The sequence below is a fragment of the Styela clava genome, chromosome 2 (genome assembly GCF_964204865.1).
Source record: "Styela clava chromosome 2, kaStyClav1.hap1.2, whole genome shotgun sequence".
NCBI classification, from domain to species: domain Eukaryota; kingdom Metazoa; phylum Chordata; class Ascidiacea; order Stolidobranchia; family Styelidae; genus Styela; species Styela clava.
The window spans coordinates 7,714,385-7,736,344 of NC_135251.1; the positions used below are offsets into that span (position 1 = coordinate 7,714,385).

At 36.3% G+C, this 21,960-nt stretch overlaps 1 protein-coding gene across 1 annotated transcript; it reads right to left on the reverse strand.

The window, feature by feature from the left end:
* Positions 1-757: 757 nt before the first annotated feature.
* On the reverse strand, positions 758-21,677 carry LOC120336903 (uncharacterized). The gene is made up of 14 exons (XM_039404683.2): positions 21,375-21,677; positions 15,456-15,554; positions 14,855-14,881; positions 13,004-13,834; positions 11,993-12,085; positions 11,587-11,691; positions 9,964-10,104; positions 9,506-9,618; positions 8,220-8,529; positions 7,238-7,383; positions 6,861-6,915; positions 6,487-6,555; positions 5,413-5,481; positions 758-1,601 (listed from the first exon to the last, which is right to left on the reverse strand). The coding sequence occupies exons 1-14, from the start codon at positions 21,394-21,396 to the stop codon at positions 1,465-1,467; spliced, it is 2,217 nt and encodes a 738-aa protein (XP_039260617.2). The 5' UTR covers positions 21,397-21,677; the 3' UTR covers positions 758-1,464.
* Between the last annotated feature and the right edge of the window lie 283 nt (positions 21,678-21,960).

Genomic DNA, 21,960 nt, shown 5'->3' on the forward strand with positions numbered 1-21,960 from the left:
TATTAATAAAATCTAGCTCTAAAATTTGCTTGTGGTTCCATGACAGATGTAAATTGTCATTAGAGTTCTATTTTAAACACTGTTATTTGCGGACACCAACTAAGCTGTGTTTGCTAACCACCATTTCGTGGGGCTGAGCTAATTTCAGAAAAATAAAACATGTGCAAATTAATTACAAATTCTGATTTTCAGATTTTTGTATTATTCAGAAATTTTGTATGCTAAGTTTGTGTACGAGATGCATCAAAAATTATACAATTGAAACGCCCAAAATATCTTTTTTAATTACTTCAAGTACAAAGCTGCCCGATATTATATACTCAAATTAATCTTTATAATCATAAAAACCTACCGATAAACATCTCTGAGAAATATAATAGTTATGTGCACTCCACAACACTGATCTGCTAAGATTCATTTTTCTCTGCAATTCTAATTCATACACGAAATCGATTCCTCTATTTCTTTTTTATTTCTTATCAGGTTCAAGATCATATTATATTTAAATGAATAACTGCATTTAATTTACAATAAAATCAGTTTTAATAAGTAATTTACATTCATGTACAAAAATTATTGCCATTCAAAAATATGGTCGATGCGTATACACGTTGCAAAGCATACAGTATGATTGGAGCATTTCATGTCAGGAGATCGCACTCAGGTGTCAAGCCGGAATTTATGTACATTGCTCGGACACCACAACTCAAAACTTAACTATGCTATATGGACTCTCGGATCTCAATGGAATTCTGAACTGTCGGAACCTTAGAGTATAACGGAACCCCGGTTGAAACACTGATCTGGTTCAATTCTGGAGTTATCACCCAGTTACTTTAAAGGTAGGGTTATCATATCTTTTGACTAAAAAGGGGGACGTCATCCAAGCTGTCTCCATTGATCATATTGTCATCGAGAGTTCATGCGCATATTTTCTGTCTAAATATCGGGTTCAGTTCGAAAAAAGAAAGGAATAGATGCTAACGATACAAATGATCCGAATTTAGATTTTTTATGTACAGCAAAAGGAATAAAGAATAATAAAATAGTCGGCCGTTTTCAAGCATTGAGAATTTACTTATTCGCCCAAGCATGCTTTTCTGTAGATAACACCTTCAAAAAGACGTTGTTCGACGTTACATTCACGTGAACGTCCGAACAGGACCAATTAGAATTAATTTTACAAGGGGTACGTTCGCTAACATGGTTAACGGGAAAAAAGAAACAAACAAATAACTCATCTTCAGTAAGTAGGCTAGCGTTGCGCTACACGGCAACAATAGTAACGAGAACGTGTTCGTGTTTTATACTGAATGGCTACACGCCAAAGCGGGACTTTTGGCTGACTTGTCGGGACGGCGGGACAAGACACTAAAAAGCGTGACGTATGTTAAGCCTATTTAAAGGTGATAAATATTCTCCTTTGGAAATTGTTAGTTTTTTTAGGAGTATAATATAAAACTTTTAGTCTATCAGCTCCACAAAGTTTGATGGGAATGCGCCCTTTCGTCCATTGCAGATTCCAATCCACCGACCGTCTGCTAGGCAGGTCATGTCCGTTATAATTTCTCCCCTCTGTAAGCTCATTTCGTCGAGCTTCTCTAAAAAATAAATGAACGAAGGTATATCTGCTTCACACTTCATTTTAAAATAGTGAATATAAACTGCCATAAGCCGTGGTCACTGACCATCCAAATTATTAATGGGACCTCATCCGACCGTCGTCGGGTGCGGACGTGTCAGCTGGAAAAGACTAGTGAATGCTACGCGTTGTATGTTTCGGTATCTGTAATCTGTATCACGCAATATCAACATGAGCAAAGACCATCCACTGGAATTAAAGAAGTTTATGAATAAAAGATTGGATTTAAAGTTAAATGGTGGACGATCTGTTGCGTGTATATTGCGAGGTTTCAATCCTTTCATGAATTTACACGTGGATGATGGAACAGAGCGTAGAAAAGATGGGACCATTGCACCTGTTGGAATGGCTGAATGATGGTCGTTCGTGGAAATTCGATATTAATGTTGGAAGCATTGGAACGGATACAATGATTTTAAACTGAACTAACCGAAAACGACAAAAGAACCCAACACCCCAATCCATGATTTGTGCATAGACTGCTATGGAACATTCAATCCATTTACCAAGCTTGTTTTCTAGTAAAAAAATTGTCACTGTTACTTTTGCAACGTAATTGAACTAGGCCTACAGCATCACCATAGGACCGTAGAAAAAGCACATACACGTCTCACATTTTAATTTGAATTTATAAGATATTGCCCGATGTCACATCGTGTTTTTGTTTTATTGTGTTTTGACTGTTTTTGGGGGTCGGGCACGTACTTGTACATATTTAACTTTATTATTAAGTTATGCCTGTCCACCAGGTCCTCTGTATTGTGTTTGTTCTTTGTTGTTGTTTTGTTTTTTGTTTGTATCAGTGTGACCAAATAAAATTGATTGATTGATTATTAACGCTCACCGTAGCGTAAGTGGCTCAATTAAAACAAGGGAGCTACGCACAAATATATGGACACGTTAGACCAGAGCGAATCAGTCCTTACCGGTACTTTTGACGCTACCGGTACCCTCAAAAAAGTTCTGAATTTCCAGTAGCAAGAATTTTGCAGAATCAAAACGTACAGCCAGTCATGACACTGACTAAAATCCGTGTTCCCATGGATAAAAAATAATACAGCAAAATTTTAGACGAAATATCAAATTTCATAGAATTCACGCAAAATTTTGAAATAAATAAAAGTAATAGCCTTCTAGCAAAAAATTAATCTTTCACCACTGAAAATTTCAAAGCAATTGGTCCAGTATTCGAAGAGAAAAGCGACTTTTTAAAAACGTGTCAAAGAACAACAACAACAACAACATAATATTGAAACGATCGTTATGTCCACTACGTGTCCAAAAATGGATGCGCTGTCTGACCGCCAGTATCTTGTAGCATAGATAGATTCTTCCGCTAGTTGGCGCTCTGGAACAGTTTAACGAATTACATGTTAATGCACCACAATTACTCCGTTGAGGTGACGTTATTGACCGTATGTTGCAAGGTTTTAGAAGTTTCTGGCTGATGAGTTATTTTGGCATTGCATGTAGATCGTGCTTTTAGGAAAAATTTTAAAACAATTTTTAAGGGATTTCGTTCAGCACATTTAAAGCTGTGGTGATTAAAAGAAATCGGATATACATGAAATCGGAAAATTTCATATTAATCAAATGCTATCTACATCAGTGGATCACAATTGCTGGTGCAAAACGGCATCCGCGAGCGCGTTCAAATTGCGCCAATATTCAACGTCTACAATCTACACCAACGGTGCACAATCTGGGCTATGCTGGCGTATATTGAAGCAAAACAGAAGCACTGCAAAAAAGTCAGACGACACAATGCGTCACAATCTGGATGGTGTATTTGCTGTTGGGGATTTCCTTTCACGGATTAGATTGATCACGCGTTTCGGCAGCCTAGCAACGTAGCAAGCTAGCCTTTGCAAGGCATCCCCAGCTTACAGCCGAGAAAATTGTAGCAGTTTTATTTGATTCTGACTCTGATTTGCATTACAAGCCTGATAGTGATTCTGTTGATTGGACAATTTTCAGTGAAGACTACCATTTCAAATTAGGTCTAATTAAGCTTGCTGTTAGCAACCAGATTTTGTTTATTACAGCACTAGTCTATATTAAACTGTTTTAAACTTTTAATAATTACTTAATGTCGTTAAAACGGAAAAGAACAGTGGCAGAAGAGGGAAGGGTATTTAATTCCAAAGGGGAGATAGATTACTTCATGATCGAGACAGCAGCACATACCATGATGTGTCTTATATGCAGTCGACTTTCGATTTTTTCAAAACTATGCAACCATTATGCAACTTGCTGCAATATATCTGCCCAAGAATAGGTCCACCGAAAAGAAAAATTCGTTTAAAATGCAAATAATATACTTCCAAGTAGTCCTACATACTTCGTAATTGGGCAGACCGCACCTCGCATGGGTCAAATACGCGGTTATGACGTCATGAAAGACAAAAAAATTCGCCCTTCTCGGCGCGCTCATCAACCCCCTAGCGGCCGTATTGAATACGAATAAATGCAATGTGGCCGTCAATAGCAAAAAGGTTGTGCACTCCTGGTCTACACGAATGTATAGGTGTAAGTGTAAACGTTTGTTACTTTGAACTATTTGTTGGCGCTTTGTGATTTTGTTGTTATAGTCCAGTGGTTCTTAAAGTATGGGTCGCGACCCAAACATGGGTCGCGGAAGGTTTAAAAATGGGTCGCGACAAGGTCGTCAATGCAAGGGCAATCTAAGAGGAGAAGGACGAATTTTCAGCTTTCCCAATGTTTCAATTTAGCTTCTAAACTCTGGTATTTAAAAATAATGGAATAAAAAATTTCATTCACGGAAAGAACTGTCTTGAGCTCATTGTTACATCACAATTCTGATATGCCAGTCACGTGTATTATTTTTATGGTATCGGTAACCATGCACGTCGCTTGTCGTTGTGTTGACCGCATGGAATGTCGTCTTAGTGGATTAAAATAACCAAAAATGGGTGTCTTTTCGGTAATGAAAATTGTAATAGACGACGCAATGAAAAAGCTCGCTTCTCGACATTAGATTATTCAATATCTAGAGAAAATGTGACTTCATCTCGAGGCACCATTTACCGCGAACGAAGCAGTGCGTGCACATGTGACGAGTAAAAAGTTGTATATTGCGAGAGATACCGAAGGCCAGCTAGGATGTCGTGTTTGCGACGGACAGCGGACGCCTTTTCTGCTACAATTCGCGACAAGGCACTTGTGCGAACGAGGATATTTGGCACTGACGGTTATCAAAACTAAGCTCGCAATCGCTTCGATACCCGTGACAACTTGCGTATTGCGTTAAGTAAAATAGAGCTGTGTATTGAAGATATAATGAAAAAGGAAATTTCAGTTTCATCAATCTCACTGAGTCAATGGACTGTTTCTAATAAATAGTTGTCTGTATTTGAGTCAAACTGTACTAACATTAAAAACACATTTTGCGTTTTTTAGGATTGGGTCGCGAGTATTCATAAAACTCAGATTTGGGTCGCGCTCGAAAAAGTTTAAGAACCACTGTTATAGTCTGTACAAAACGGCTTCATCGATATGCGGTAAGCTTCCGGACAGTAAACTATATTTCTAAAAGATTCGAAATATCCACTTTGTGGTATTTCTTTTTGCTTATAGCTGTTTCCCGGACGAAATTGACTTGAGCCTTAAATTTTTCATTTTATACGTGTTGCTAAGCAAGAATGTCAATCGTATAACATAATTCTTCTATCCCTGTCATTTCAAATTAAGCTGGGTGCTTGCGACTTTTTTCAAACAAATTTTGTATAAAACAGAAATGAAAGTCTTACCTTTGTCATAGTCAAAAAGTACTCGTGCTCTCTTATTCGCCAGGTTTGATTTACTTGCACCATATGCACCTAGAATAAAATTTTTCTATTTGCTTACATTGGCATAATTTAGTCATGTCTCTAGTTGAGGGGTGTAAAACTACTTTAGCTGATATTGATTTTTCTGCTGTGGAAAAAAGTTAGTTCGTAAAAACCTCTCGAATGTCATCCCATATTAATTGCTACGTATTGCTAACTGCTCAACAAAATACAAGCAGTATTACTCAACAACCCCAACGCAATCTGCGGGCGCTGACATGTGTGGTTGATTTCGCAGTTATAACTAGCTTTCATTCCGACTTGTGAATTTGCCAAATTTCGTGAAACACCGACTCGCCTATCCAAACCCCGGAGGATATCATTGCCCGTTTTGAGTTAAAAGATTAAATTTAGAAGCAAATTGAGTTTACAAATTAACGACCTTAAAATACCGTTTCCCAGTATTAATATTTCCTTTTTGGTGGTGGAAAATTTGAGTTACGAGTTCAATTCTTCAGCGTTTCAGTGATTGCATATTAAGTTTGATAATTATCAATGTCCTAATGACACAAAAGTTATACTTACCGCAATAAATTGCGAGATAAAAATTTGTAAAATAGGTAAATCTATCGAACTGATAGCTTCCCTGACAAATATTAGTCGACGGCCGAAATATTCTCTCCACCCTTACGATAACAATGAGGGATTATAACAAATTAGCCACCAGGCGCTTTCCTTTTAGTCTAAAATGACACTTCTTGTATGAGTAGCAATACTTTATCAATACAATTTGAGGTTGTGGCAATTTGAATGTTGGTTTGAATATAACTTTTGAGATATCAAACAAAGACTCTTGCATTTTCTTCAAAACTTATTATTTTGTTACAAGCAAAGCAACGTGGTTCTAGTTACAGAAGGGAAAATTTGGTCCCAAGCGTGCCGATTTGGTGTTTGTATGGTCATAAAAAATTTCAATATTTCGTGTCAGTAGAACGACACTCAAAAAAGGACGCATTAAGTCGAAATGTGTACAAAGATAAAATGTAACAGTTTTACTTTTGTTGAATTTGAAGAGTGCCTTCACTGTCTTTTTCAGCGGTGATTTTTTTTCTTTATCCAGTGAGTCTGCAAACATTAAATACCAAACATTAATTACTAATAGATCTGTTATCCATCCAATCCAAATTTGGTATGTGATGTTAAATCGCAAAAATCTTTTCAAAAATAGCATTCAGACTGGGGGTCCTAAAATAATTCTTAAAAATATGAATAACAAATACGATAAACATTTTGAAGCCGCAATTTGAAACTTTCAACCCAATACAGTGTTTAGAAAACATCTTTCCTCTTTGTATATAAAAATATATTTGCGAAAAAAATTTAATTCACATATAATTTTGTTCGAAAATATAAATCACATTGCAGCGGACCTTTTTCTTCAGTGCTGACGCTAGCCCCATCGGTCATAAGGGTATTCAGTGAATTCTGAAAAGAATATGTAATGCAATGAAATGAATACTATAACTCGATAATGATTCACTGATAATTTGATCTAATTTTGTTGCCTGAAATCGGTACGTTTTAAATGTTTATTTTTATAATTTATTTTTCAACATGTGCATACACATACGGTGCATAGTTCATGTTTAGAATCTGTACGTTTAAAATTCAGATATAGATATTTTGTTAAACTAATAGTAAAATTTATCATACGTTGAGTGAATTTAGCGTTTGACATCTATAGGTTTTTCTCATGGAAAAAGATTAGAACAGCGACATTATCAGCCTATTCATTTGTTTTGTTTACCGCTAAATATTCAAACGTTGGTCTTTTAGCTGGATCCTTGTCCCAGCAGTTAAGCATGACATTGTAAAGTTGTTCAGGACATGATGCTGGTCTTGGAATTCGATACCCTTCATTAATCTTGTCTCGAACTTCCCTTATGGGCATTCCTATAAAAAAGTTCATTCATTAATTGAGAGTACACACGGAAATAATAAAAATGCGAACTACCGAATTTGCCCGGTTTTGTAGCATTTTGCAAAGATTTTAATATCGTCCATTTAATTATTTTAAAAGAATTTTTCAACTTTGAACTTTCTGAGAAGAATAATTGGCAGGATATGGTTGAAAAAAGTGCTCTTTACCACGTAACACCTAGATAAATAAAGTTAACATAAAGAAAGGAAAAATTTTAAATTATTGTAATGCACAAAAGTTACGGTTAGCGGTGCTACATGATATTATCATTTAGTCACTGGGGATGTCCAAACGAATCGAATATTTGAAACTCTGAATTTGAAAATTCCGTAGATACTGTCCTGATTATCTCGGCAAATATTTAGATATGATAATGATTGTGGACATTAAAAATGCATTTGCATTAAAACAGAACACATCGAAATTGCGCGAATATGGTATTGGAAGCTGTTGGTAATTTTGAACTTCAAACACTCAAGAGATATCGATACTCTTTGAGACCTCTATATTTTTTGATCAGTTTAGGCAGTAAGGCATGGGGTCTCATAATAAACATTTGAAACATGGTTAGGCAAAATTTTAGATGCAATTGGACATGTGTTATCACAAGTTCAAAGTTTTTGTTACACAATGGAGAAAGATTTATGATTGTGCATTATTATTCGATTATTTGACTTCAATTTAAATATAAAGATATTCGCCCTATTTGTCACATATTTGATGAATACAAATGAAGAATTTATCAATAGAATTACCATATTATTTTGGGTAATGAGGTAAATATTGTACAATGTCACGGAGTGCTTACCGGGATATGGTGGCTGTCCTTCTCTCAGTAACTCAGTCAGAAGCACACCAAAACTCCAAACATCTGACATATGTGAAAATTTTCCGTACAAAAGGGATTCTTGCGCTGCCCACTTGATCGGATATCTGGTTTCACTAGTAGCCTCCCATTCTCCTTTACTTGCCTCCCACTTCCCATCGTTTCCAACATATTGAGCAAAACTGAAGTCGAACAGTTTGCACGACATGTTTTTCCCGACGGAAACGGACTTGGCGCGTAGATTTATAAAAATTGTTTGTTCTTGTTCCAAATACGCCATTCCGGAAACAATCTGTCAATAAAGTATTTGGAGGCTTGAATTAAAAAAAAACATTGCGGTCAAATAACGTTACAACTCAATTTTGACTTTCAACGCAATAAACACCGTTCGACAAAATACAGTGAAAGGAATGTTCGAAATATGAAGATACTCCCTCCAAAGCATCCAACTGATGACCCCCCTCCAGTTGCACCCGTACGAAGATCCCTTTTCTAGAGAGGTTTTGGAACGAGGCTTTCCATAATCCTAACGTGCGGTAAAGGAACAAACGAAGCAGTGCCGACCTAACCCAAGCTAAGGCCGTAAAGACACAAGCAAGCCTGCCTCAAGGCCTTAGCTTGGGTTGGCACCACTTCACTTGCGACTTAACATATGTTAGGATCATATGATGACCCCGTCCCCTCCCAAAGGGGATTTTCATATGATCCTGAAATGTTATAAAAGTTTTTTGTGTGACCCTTATGTATTTTCCAAGTCACAAATTATTGCTAAATTTTGTACTAATATTTTGGAGATAGAAAATTTGTAATTAGGCCGGCCTTAGTTCAATAAAACAAAAAGTGAAATACTTTAGTCATTTATACCAGCGTGATACTACTGAGAACAGTGCTATAACTATGTTTATGACATAACAGTGCTATAAAACTATTTCCTGATGCAAGAATTAGTTATGTCTATGACCCACATTCTTTCACCTTTTCACATGATAAAAATAAGTGCGACCCGTTTAGTGGAACAACTTTGTAATCTTTTTATCTAGCATGTTTACATTTCAGTGTTTCATTGTCAATTTTTGGGCTTGTTATTTTGTCACTTTGGGCAACCTGCTCATTTGAAAAAAAAAATAGTAAAAAGTTTAACGAATTTAAATTTGAAGAGATTCGATTCGAAAAAAAAATGTATCCAGAAGTGGCAACTGGCAACCCTATTATCTGCCATTAACACCCTTGAAAATGCCTGTTTGTTACCTGATTTAGTAAGAACTTACTTGAGTAGCCATGCGTATTTGATCTTTTAATGTGGAATATCGGCCTTGCCCATGTTCAAGAAAATACGACAAAGTGCCATATTTCCTATACTCTAGGAGCAATATCTTTTTATCTGCAGAAATGAAATAAAACTCGCAATTATAAATCAACAAACTTTAGACACGCGTGAAAATAATGAATTCCAAATATGTAACACGGTCACGAGAAAGATCCCACGATGGTAACAAGAATATAAACTATATATTAAAATGTCTAATCGGCGGTGTCTTATAAATTTTAATCACGAGTTGAGGATGCGTGATATTAAATAATTAAGCCAACTACTTCACTTTTACAATACAAGATGTCTCCTTTTTTCGCTTTGTCGGAGAACGAGATGGATGGATGGATACGGAATTAGACTTGCGTCTAAATAGGACCGTGGAATATTAAGTTTATGATTATATACTGCACTTACATGTCACGGCACCGTATAATTCCACGATGTGCTTGTGAGAAAGTTTCTTCAAGATGTTAAATTCATTCAAAAACGTCATTTTGCCAAGCTCGGTTCCTGGCTTCCAGATTTTGATAATCGCTTGTCGTGAACCGAAATAACCTGCAAAATTACTTTATCCAGGAACTTGGTTGAGAATTCATAATTATCACTGAGTAGATTACTTCGAAAACAGAAATAGCGCCATTTAGTCCATATATGTCTGCTGCGAATATCGCTGGAAAAGAGAGCTGTATTTATTGGACTGGTTTTGTACTGTTTGTCCGGATATGCTTGCCTATGTATATTGTTTCGTGTTCTACAGGATTTTTCTTAAATTGATTTATTAGCTGATGAAATGAATTTCAATAAAGCAAATTACCGGTTTTACATTTTTAGTAATGGTTATAAACTCCAAGCCCTGACGGAAACTGTTAATGAACAGATATCTCTATTTTTTCACAAACTATAATAATTCTGAAAATCTAACCCTTGTTCTAACTTCCCACTTCTAACTTTCTTCGGACGATGTTTGTTTTGTACACAGTAAACTAGGGCCTTTCCCTGACCATCACATGATATCACGAAGTCGATTTTCCATAAGCGTTTTACTAGAGGACTCAATTTGTATATTGCAACCGCTAGAGTATGCCGATGAGTTACTGAAATTAATATATTTTTATTGTTATTTTGTGTATTGTTACTGCTCCCCATTAATTGTTTCCTTATTTTTTTTATCGAAAGGTCTTGTAGACCCGATGACGAAGCCACCCTTTCTTCACAACTCCTATCATTTCCATATTTCAGAAACTTTATTGTTGTAACTTGTTGTTTGCTCACGTGATAAATAAATAACTCATAGACATATATTGCATGATAGACTAGTTAGTAGATCTCATCAGCATGCGACATCCAATTCTCTATACTTTATACCGCGAGACACCAATCAGCAACTCTAAATATTCATGTAATCTCCTATGCTCCTATGGATCTTTCGACGAATGATCAAACGTTATTGAAAGTATTACTATTCCACTAATTTTACTATGGTCTTCACGAGTACGCAGTGACACAGTCACGCCCTCAAATGCGTGTCAAAAATTTACTTCCGTTAATTTCAATGGATTGTAGTGTTTTTATTTTGTCGTTCAGTTCCCAATACCTATCTATATACACGCTTTATAAATTAGAGTCAAAGTCGACACAACTTCTTTTATCTTGAACGCAATTATTATGGTATGACTTTTAAAAGTTTATTGTCGGCTGGTGGCCATGGATCGTTTATTTCCAAAAATCATCATCAACTGAAAATTCAGTATTTGAAGCGTAGCGTAATAGCGGCTGTCTTGGTGGTTTTAGCAGGCGTTACATGAGAATTTCTTGGACTGGTTTTCGGGGTAATACCGGTTATAAGCTTACGACAATGAACACTGCTTATTGGCATATTAGGACATATACTTAAAATATTATTGACAAGATTATCAAATAGTGTGCGTGACTACTACATATATACAATACGGCAATATACAAAACATTGTATTCTGAAAATGTTAGCAAACATGTCATCGATAATTAGTAACTGCCATATTCAAGAACTCGACATACCTTTCCATATTTCTGCAACTGGCGTGGGACAGATCTCGCTCTCTTTAATAATTTTATTTTCGATGTTAGGAACCCATATTTGGTCTCGATTTGCTTCCGTTGAGCCTGAAACACATAACAAATTAGAAACGAAGACAGCATACGTATTCAGTTTTCAATTTGTTGAAATTTTGTGATATATAATCGAGATCATAATAACATCAGAACTGCAGCTTTGCAGAACTTTTAAGCCAGAAACTGAGACTGAAGCCACGAATATATACATGTTTAAAAGGAAATCATATATGACAAAAAAGGTTTTAAATAATGCTCCTCTAACTCAACGTTTCCAGCCGAATTTATCAATTTGTGGGAAACTTTATATGCGTAGAAAAAAAAAGGAAAGGATGGAGTTCTTTCAAGTTACCCGATGCCTCCTCATAGTTTCCAGCGGCAGAGTCTCGGAAAGTATTGAGAGTACTAACATAAGTGGTCATAGATTTGTTTGTCTTGAGGTAACCTTAAAAAAGCAAAATAATCTCAATAGAACATATATACACTCTGGTATTTACCTAATCTTGCTGAAAAGAGATTAAGCATAGCGAAATAAAAAAAAAGTTCTTTGATTAATCGCAGCCCCAGCAATTAGTGAGCCTCCGGATTACTGTCAATGCAAAATGGTAAATAAATTTTGATGAAAAAATCGCGGCCCGCCGAAGAGTAGTAGATTCGACTTTGGCCCGCTACTAGCTAAAGGTTGCCGACCCCTGTACTACATGGATAGATAAAAGGAAAATGTGGTAAATTGTGGAAACTTAAATGTTCCCATAATTACGAATTGATAAAGTAGAGATTAGACTTCCTGTGGGTGTTTTTTCTTGTCAGATTAGTTAACTTTTAAAAATTTTAGAAAATTCAATTTGATGTCGAACAATGAGAGTCAACCCCAATGAGAGTGGTCGTCAATACATACATATATTTATATATATATAGTTATCTGAAAGTTGCCATACTCTTAATGCGGTACTAAGTAGAATTGAGTATGGGAAGGCGGGTCGCTATAATCAGTTTTGACAATTTCCCCTTTTAAAAATATGCTTGACGTTTGATATGATCTTTACATAGTTTGCTCAATCACACATACTGTGTAGTTCTAACTACACAAAGTCCATAAGCATTGTTAGAATTTAGGGTACTCCCGTAGTATGTGTACCAGGTTTGGGTTAGGCCATAAATTTATTCCGATTTTCCTTATTTTAGTTCTATTACGAGTTCGGGGACTGTATGTGTTGGCCATGTGAATATCGACCTGAACATAGGTTTCAGTCCCTTTACACAACTGGATGTAAAATTGGCGAACAAGATTGGTTACCTCCATATTGGTACACATACTTCTGGGGCGCAGGATTTAGAATAGAAGATGTATAGAAATAATTACTTTCTCCGTGTTGTTTGAAGACATCGTGCTGCAAGATTTCCGAGGTTGTTGGTCGTTCAGAGGGGTTTTGCTTCAGCATCGTGGTTAGCAAAGACTTTCCTTGATCGCGGTCTGGTATTTGCAGTTGATCAAGGTTCATATTTTTATTGCGTTTCATGTAGTGATTCCAAGAGTGGGGGTCATTGCCGAAAACGTGATTACCGTGCGACCAAACATAACCGAATATCAGCGCAAGTGAATATACATCAGATCCTTCGCCAATATCCTCGGCGCCCTGGAGCAACTCAGGCGAACGCCAGCCATCAGTACCAGGCTGAACTAAACTTTGAACTGTGAAATCAGGCCCACTGGTCATTATTTTCGAAAGGCCAAAATCGCAAAGTTTCACCACATTCCCAGAAAGCAACACGTTGTGCGGTTCAAGGTCGCGATTCAGAACATCATTATTGTGAAGGAAGTCTAACCCCACAGCAATTTGAAACGCGAAAGATATGTATTTATCAGCGTCAAATGGAATCTCCTTCTTTACTTCCAACTCAATATAATCGTAAAGATTCAACGGATCGCACTTCTCCATTGCGATGTATATACATGACTGACCGTGATACTTGAATGTATCGGTGAACAAGCGCTCCACAATATTTACATGATGAGGAACAGCAAAATGAATTTGCGCTTCTCGTCGCTCGCGCTCGCCATCGCGTAAAATTTTAACCGCAATTTCGCGATCACCTACAACACTACTACGCAAGGTTGCGTGAAAGATTCGCGAAGCAACGTTTATGGGATTTTCTTCAGAAACTGCGATAAGCGGGGTCAAGTTGAAGTGACCTGAAAAATAAAAACGCAGAAGATTAAAAATAAATGTAATGTAATATAGCAGTTACTTTACAGCAGTGGTTCCCAACCGCTGCCCCGCGTTCCCGCAACAGCATTTTATTGTCAGTCCGCTAGAATTTTGTTGTTTCAGCTGCCAGATACTTGGTTGACAAAAGAACGAAGTTACGTTCATTTGTTAGGTGATTTATTTTACGTGTTGAAACAATTTTAGGTTCCGTCAATAAAATGTTTTGGTAATTATCTCACGTGTCTTAGATCTAAACATTTAATCCACATTGCTAATGTGTGAAACGTACTATATTCCACTCTGGATACAGCGAAGTACTTTTTAAAAAGTAAGAGGATATTACCCATGCTACAATTCATGCTACTATTGAATACTGAAATAACGGAAAAATATTGTCAAATTATTTAACTTAAACACCCCGAGCCAGTATTTTCATTGTTAGGATAGCAAATAAATCCGAATTTTCATTTAAATACAAACTATTTTTTTTTTCAAATTTAATTCAAGCACTGTCGTATAATATTTCTCATACTATTATTAAATATTAAATAAATGTGCAAAACAGTAGACGGTTCATGACTTTTGCTAGTCTAATCCATAAAAAAATAACATAAATATTTTTCAGAAAAGCGCCTTTACAGAGATTTTACCAATTTAATTTTAGAGTATCAGTTGATGCAAATATACAAGGTTTCAATGTAGATGTAAATGTCTATGGATGCAATTGTCTGCGAATGCTAAAACCTTGGGTGCAGTTTACGAGTGCAAATGTACGTGGATGCGAATATCCTTGAGTGCAAACGTTCATGGTTCTGCAAACGTCCATGAGTGGGTCCGTGGGTGCTAAAGCATGTAAATTCAATCGTCCTTGGTGGAGTTTACAGTTGCAAATATTGTGTCAGCACTATCTAGTATTGAACAGAGGCATTATATACATTTGCACCAGCTCTATGTATTATTGGACTTGTGCTAAAACATCGATTAGGCTTACGATTGAATCTCACCTTCGACCCCATACGTATTTGTAGACGCTGTGAAAATAAGTAAATAACTAAATAAATGCATTTCAAATTCAGTAGGTAAATAACTACTTATCCTTTTTCTATGCTTTTGTGTCAACGGATCCGTATGCATATAATGCAAGGATGCTGTAGCAAGAGTAAAGATACTTATCCTAAGTGATTCAAGAGCCTTTGTGTTAGTGTGCGTAAAGATGCCATGTTAGCAGTATAGGCTGGGGGTACAGTATTTTAAAGTGCTAACATTTTCAGGCCATTTTTGCTGCTTTTAATTGATGCTTTTGAGTATTGGCAATTGCTATTTATCACAAGGCTAAAACAAACATCAGTTATTGGATGGGTATGAGTAATAATTTGAAGTTAATTGTAGTTTTTATTCTAAAAGCACTAGTTCCAAAACTAAATTTAAAAAGATTCGAGTTATCATTGCGCAAAATAAATTGTAATCTTTTAAGACTACAACGTTAGATTATGGTCGGGATCGAGTTAATTTATAACGATACAAATAGTTACAATTAAATCCATAATAATAAATAGGATACAATACACCACTTTAAATTATTATTCTTATTTCAATTCTATTTACCTTGATCATATTTGTTGATCACAGTCTTGTTGACAATTTTATCGCCAAAAACTGAGCGGCGGAAATCCCCACCTTCAACTATAACACCTCTAGATGAATCTTGAAAAAATGTTGAAAAGTTTTATTAGTAGAAGTAGTAGCTTGATTCTTCACAAGAGATTCTATATTTCCATAATTCTATAGTTCTGTCTGGCAAAAAAATCCAATTATCAGTGGGCGGCAGAACTCTGAACCTCAATTGGGAAGTGCGCAGCCACCGGAGGGGTTATGTCGAACCCCCCCCCCCCTCTTTTTTTTTGAATTTATCGAACACCGTCGGTAAACTATATTATCGCAATTTCTCTACAAGTATCCCTAGCACGTTACGTCTTGTGCTACAGAGATGACAACTGGGCGTTCAATTTAAAAAACTAAGTTGGAAACTAGACAATATTCACTGAAGAAGAAGAGAAAGTAAAGGAGATGAAGATTTAAAATAATTTTTTTTGTTATATGGAACGCACTAACAACAGGTTTCCTCATTACCAAAAAACCGCATGGCGCATCGTGCCAAGCGTTAAGAATGCTCGCCACCGGTTTGCAGGATCGAATACCACTCGGGGATAGTTATGTGCGATAGGATTGCTGGACACTTCGCCGCCGTAGAGTGGTTCACGTAAGCCAGGGGTGACAAACCCGTTTGCTACCGCGGGCCATTTTATCAGTCACTGCTGAGCAAGCGGGCCGCACAACATTTTAGTCATACTATGATATCTATTAATTTTCATCAACAAAAACCAGGGGTCACCAAACTACGGCCCGCGGCGTCATTTTATTAGGCCCGCAATAACACGCAAAAATGGCGAATTATTTTTTCGAAGGGAAATTTCCCCGAGCATCGCCTTCCCTATTTTTTTCGTAACATCGGCTTTTTTAATAATAATAGGCCTTTTTTGCATCCGCTGAGATACTTTTGTTTTGTCACTCTGACAGGTTTTAAGTCGTGGTTGTGAACAATACTTCCTTTTTTGCGATGAATGCTATTCGTTAGTTTTTGGTTGTGTTTGGGAAATTTAAGTATGAATCAAATACGTCAATCATAATTCGCCTCCTTAGGAGTTGTAGGTTTAATAGTAGTAATGAAAAATTAGTCTAGAAATAGCTGTGACAAAATAGGCTGAAATTCTCTACCGGTACGCAACGTTTTCTGCGAAAGATGTACTCGTGGCGCGTGCTTTCGACGAAACTGTTTACGTTTCTTGTGCTAAAATGAACGTCGAATGTGCATGTTGCGCTTACGGTACTGTAATCCCTCGTGTACTGCTCCAATTTCACAAGTCTTTTTGTACTGCTAAAATGCGGATATTCATGTAGGTATGTTGCAAAAAAATTGAAGGTTTATCCGATTTAACTAAAAACTGCGCCAGTAGATCTGAATGAAAATAAGAAAACAATACCAAGCTTATAAAAAACGATCAAGAAATAATGGAGATATCGGAATTTTAGTACCACCAGAAAGGCCAATTTTTTCCATAAGGATTGTATTACTTTTTTCATAAGAACTGTAATAAATATGAAAAAAGAACACATGTCAATCACTAGTCTTTCGATCTGCGTCACATATATGTAGGGTTACCATATTTTTGTGACTTCAATCGGGACGCCTCGAAAGACAACGACCCCTTAGCTGTGATTTTATAACTTCACATTTTCCGATTTTACTACATAGGCCTACATTCCTACATTTAAAGCTGTCTCGGCTGTCTGTATTGACCATATTGTTATCAAAATTTCATGCGCATATTCTCTGTCCAAATATCGGGTTCAGTTCGAAAAATAGGAAGGAATTGAGGTTAACGATACCGCTACAAATATTTCGAATTAGGACTAATTAGTATTGGTTTTACATGCGATACGTCTGCCATCAATGGGAATCAGCGGGAAACGAACGCATTCACCTTTAGTAAGTAGGCTAGCGCTGCGCTACACAGAAACAACAGTAACGAGAACATGTTTGTGTATTATGCTGGAAAAGCGAGACTTTTGGCTGACTTATCGAGACGGCGGGACAACGCTGAAAGCGGGACTGTCCTGCCTAAAGCGGGACGTATGGCAAGCCTACATATATGGAATATTGAGACTATTTAAGTATTTTATTCTGGCAACGGTCTTGATACCGCCGAAAGATCGTCGCAAATAAACGCTGGAGTTGTGCACGTTAGTTCGACAGTGGTTCATTGTAGAGCTCGACCGATATATCAGGCCGTTATTGCGTGTTTGCCGATATGTCATATCGGCCGTGAATCGCCGATATATATCGGCCATACTCGGCAAGCGCGGGGCTGCAACGACTCTCGCCCCTGCGTATATTTCTCTCGCTTTCATTTTGCGTTATAACTGGGTTTTTATCCTAATTCCCCGGTGTCTTATGATTAGCCATTTCATGCATGGTCATAACTGAAAGTTATTATCTGGAGTAACAATGACGTTTTATAAAGTGACGTTTTTTACAGAATGTAGAGTACACAAAGAGAAAAAGGCAAATTTAGTAACAGCATTAAACGGTGGTTCTATAAATAGAATCGATTGGAAGCTGGTGAGTTAGTAATCATAGAAACATGGTACAGGTAGCTCTAAGCAATAATGTCAGTTCCGAATTTGTGACCTCCCAAAATTCAATTTTGAATTCCTGGGGTAACAGTTTTGTCTAAATTGATGGTTGCTTATCATTTTGCTGAAAATTACAAAATAAAAACTTAATCCATTATTATTGACTAAATAAGGTATTGAGAGTCTCTGCAAACAAAGTTATTAAAAATTTCACATGTAACTGCACATATGCTATCACAATATCGAAGGATCATTATCACGATTCACTTATAATATATCAATTTATAATTTTTCAATACCCTTAACATATGTACATAGTTATATTTAAAAACGTCTGATTAACAATTCTTTTTCCTGGAAATAGCTAGAATGATATTGAAGTAGCAGGAAAAGTTACAAAATAACATTTGTTCGAGCATTAACTAAAGTTAGTTAAATAAAAGTCTTACTGCCATGATAACAAATATTAAAATGAAACTACAGACTCACAAGGTGCATCATAAAAGCGTGGCTCAAAATATGATTTATATTAATATCGGCATTTCGATATCGGTTATCGGCCACCAGTTGGCCGATATATCGGCATCAAAAAGTGATATCGGTCGACCTCTAGTTCATTATCGGTAATAATTAACGATGTTCTGATTGTACAAATTTCCTAAAAATTGGTAAGTATCAAGTTAGGAAAGAAATACACACGTCCACATAAATTTTATTGGTGTCCATAGACAATATCATTAATCTGTACTACGTATAAATAGAGCGTAATTTTTGAAAGCTCCGAATGTTGGGAAATTTATGCGCTAATGAAAAAAAATTGAATACCAGATAATAGTTGTTTATTTATGTCAAAATGTCATGGAATTCCATGCTACAGCAGACAGTTCGTAGTCGTTTTTATGAGCGGTATTCCGACACGGCAACGTTTTGTTAACAGCTAAACTCAGGATAGTTGTCTAGATAGAGAAATCTTGTATAATTGTTTTCCTGGTATGTTCTCGATCTATATTCTGCGATACCGGTATAGATGGAATTTAATATTCGAGTCTTCAGAAATATAGCATATATATTGTTGAATAAATTGAATGGATTTCACAACTTTTGTGAATTCATTGTATTGCATTAACAAAAATATTTGTCCGGGCCGTTTCAACACAGTTTGAGTCATATCCGGCCCGCGGTCGAAAAAGTTTGGTGACCCTTGTCAAAAACGAAAAATTGCATCAATACAACTGAAGTTATTTAATGATATATTGCTGCATAAAATAAAAATATAACATTCAATGCTCGTTTTTACTAGTAATATCTTTGGAAACTTTTTTGCTTTACTAAGCGCTTTGATATTCGCACGAACTGGCGATTTGGAAACTCTCAACTGCATACCAAGATTTTCGTCTTCAGTCTTGACCTGTATCGATTGAGTTCGGTTTCGCGTGGCGTCATCTCACTCCGCTGCGAGCTTAGTCGGTTCGGGTGTTCAAGATCCGAATTTTCGTTCTAATACTGCAGCATTTTTGACTCGAATGTTTTGTTCAACTACCGAGGTATAACAATCAACAATCAATTATATTGTATTACTAAATTATAGTATTTGATATTTTATCGCAAATCTAGGAATTTTTCTAACGTTAATATCTTGAAAATAATTTTGGGTGGTAGCATTGTTATAATGTGGAGTCAGTGTTGCAAGAATACATAAAATTTGTATAATTCGTAACATCGCAAACATATGAATCAAAACTAAATATAATCGGGCCGTTCGAAACACTTTTTTGTAGCAATGTTCTTATTTTGTCGACGCAACCGCAGGTTATATTGAACACACAATTAAATTAAAAAAGCAAGACATTATAAATAGACTCGGATTATTCTTCAATTGAATACTTTGCGCAACTGCAAAATCATTGCCCGACAAAGACAAATCACAGAAAGAACATGTCCGTCGAAAAAGTGGACTTTTTTACAAGTGGCCTGCCTAAATTGCGGCGACAGTTTCATGAAAATTTCCGGATTTCTCCGATCCCTACTCCATTAAGACGATTGCCGATAAGACGGCGTAACTAGGCTAACCAATGGTTGTTTCGATCCATTGTTAAAGGTATCGATGATTTGCAGGTTTGTCACCTCTGACGTAAGCGCTGATCAGTAACGGCTTCTGTTCCACTCCGATCCTCGTAGCGTAGAGACGTGGACAAACAACAGGCTGGGTTTGGACACCACAGGGCAGATCGAGTTGAGTAGGGATTTAACAGCAAACAAGGCATGTGGTCGAAAAGAAAAGAGAGCCGATGGGCAAGAGGAAACTCCTCAACCAGAGAAGCGGGGCTACGAGCCGTCAGGGAAATGTAAGCCAGCAATACCTGCAGTAGCAGGATAGTAAAGGAAAATAAAGATGGGGGTAGTTAAAATAAAACGACAAGGCGCTCAATCAGCTAAGAGGTAATCAGTGCGGAATAAGATAATAAAGTCATCGAGCGTGGAACAGTAAGAAAGCAGCAAAAAAAACTAAGAGATGAGTGACAGTGAAAATCTAAATCAGTGGACCATCCCGCAAGCATTTCAAATATAAATATGAGGAAAGTAGCATAGAATAGGATTGTATAATAACCAAGCCGTAAGTAATCATAATAAAATAAAAAAAACTAAGGTAATAAATAATGTGAGAAAAGTAGCGAGTATCAACCCATACTCCCCCTCCGAAAGCAGTTCAATGAAAATGAGCAATCAGCTAGGCCCCAAGGAAAAAAGTAATAAGCAATGTGTAAGAAAATAGAAAAATCATCGAGGCTGGCTGGAGCAGCAAAGAACTGTCTGTTTCTTCCAAAATATCGTACAAAAAAATCGGCAACATGGCTCTTATATTGAATGCTAAAATTTTTCCTATTCAATATCAGATAACATAGAAAGAACATCATTTGCATTATTATTATTTTATATATATAGGCCACTGAGATCTGAAGTGTTTAGGGCCTCTGAAAGGCATGATTCGGACCTGCTAGGCACATATTCACAAAGCTTCAGAATTTTATTTTACAAATTTCCGCCCATACGACCGTAAACGTAGAACTTTCATTTAGAATTGCTCTTAAGTGTCATAATGCCAATAAGAGCTGAAGCATGCTCTACTAAAAATATATGAGAATGGTTGGGGAGTAAAAAGAATAAATGGAAAATAGTCATGCAAAATTGGCTAAGACGATAACGGCCGTTTCGATACATTTGCAAATGACAATCTTTAGCGATTCTGTCTGTGGTGGTTTGCTAGACGCACAACGAACGTTGAGTACAAGAATAATTATGTTCATCAATAAATACAAAATTTGAAATTACCTTCACGTGATGATTCAGCCATTTATTCCATAAAAAGTTCAGATGAAGAGTAATTTATTCTTTTCAAATTTATCCTTTTGAAAATCCTGTTATTATTTATCCAAGTATAAGATATTTTTTTTCTCCAATAAGACTCTTTAATATTTCCAATATACCAAAATTTTCCTTCACTGATCATTTGAAAAATAGTCTCAAAACAAAAATTTTGCACTGTAAATTGTATCTGGCTTCTGAGAACTCCGAAAACAAGTCTTGTAAGCGTAATAATAATATAGTTTGTTATTTATATATCGAGTTATTTATATAGCTAGTAATACATTTTTCAAATTGATAATAGATAAGATTTTTTCTAAATCTATTCCGACAACAGTTTTGCAACTATAAAGATTTTCTAGATTTGCTACCTTTTCATGAAACGAACTTCTTGCATCAAACTTTGTAATATTTGCACCAACATGAGTTCCGGTACGTATATAAAATTAAGCTGTCGATCTTATAATAAAGATTTGTATAAAAAAAGTTTTTAAAGCGTCAATACCCATTGCTGCCAAATTTACTAATTTTCCAAGACTGTGTTTTCGGTCTG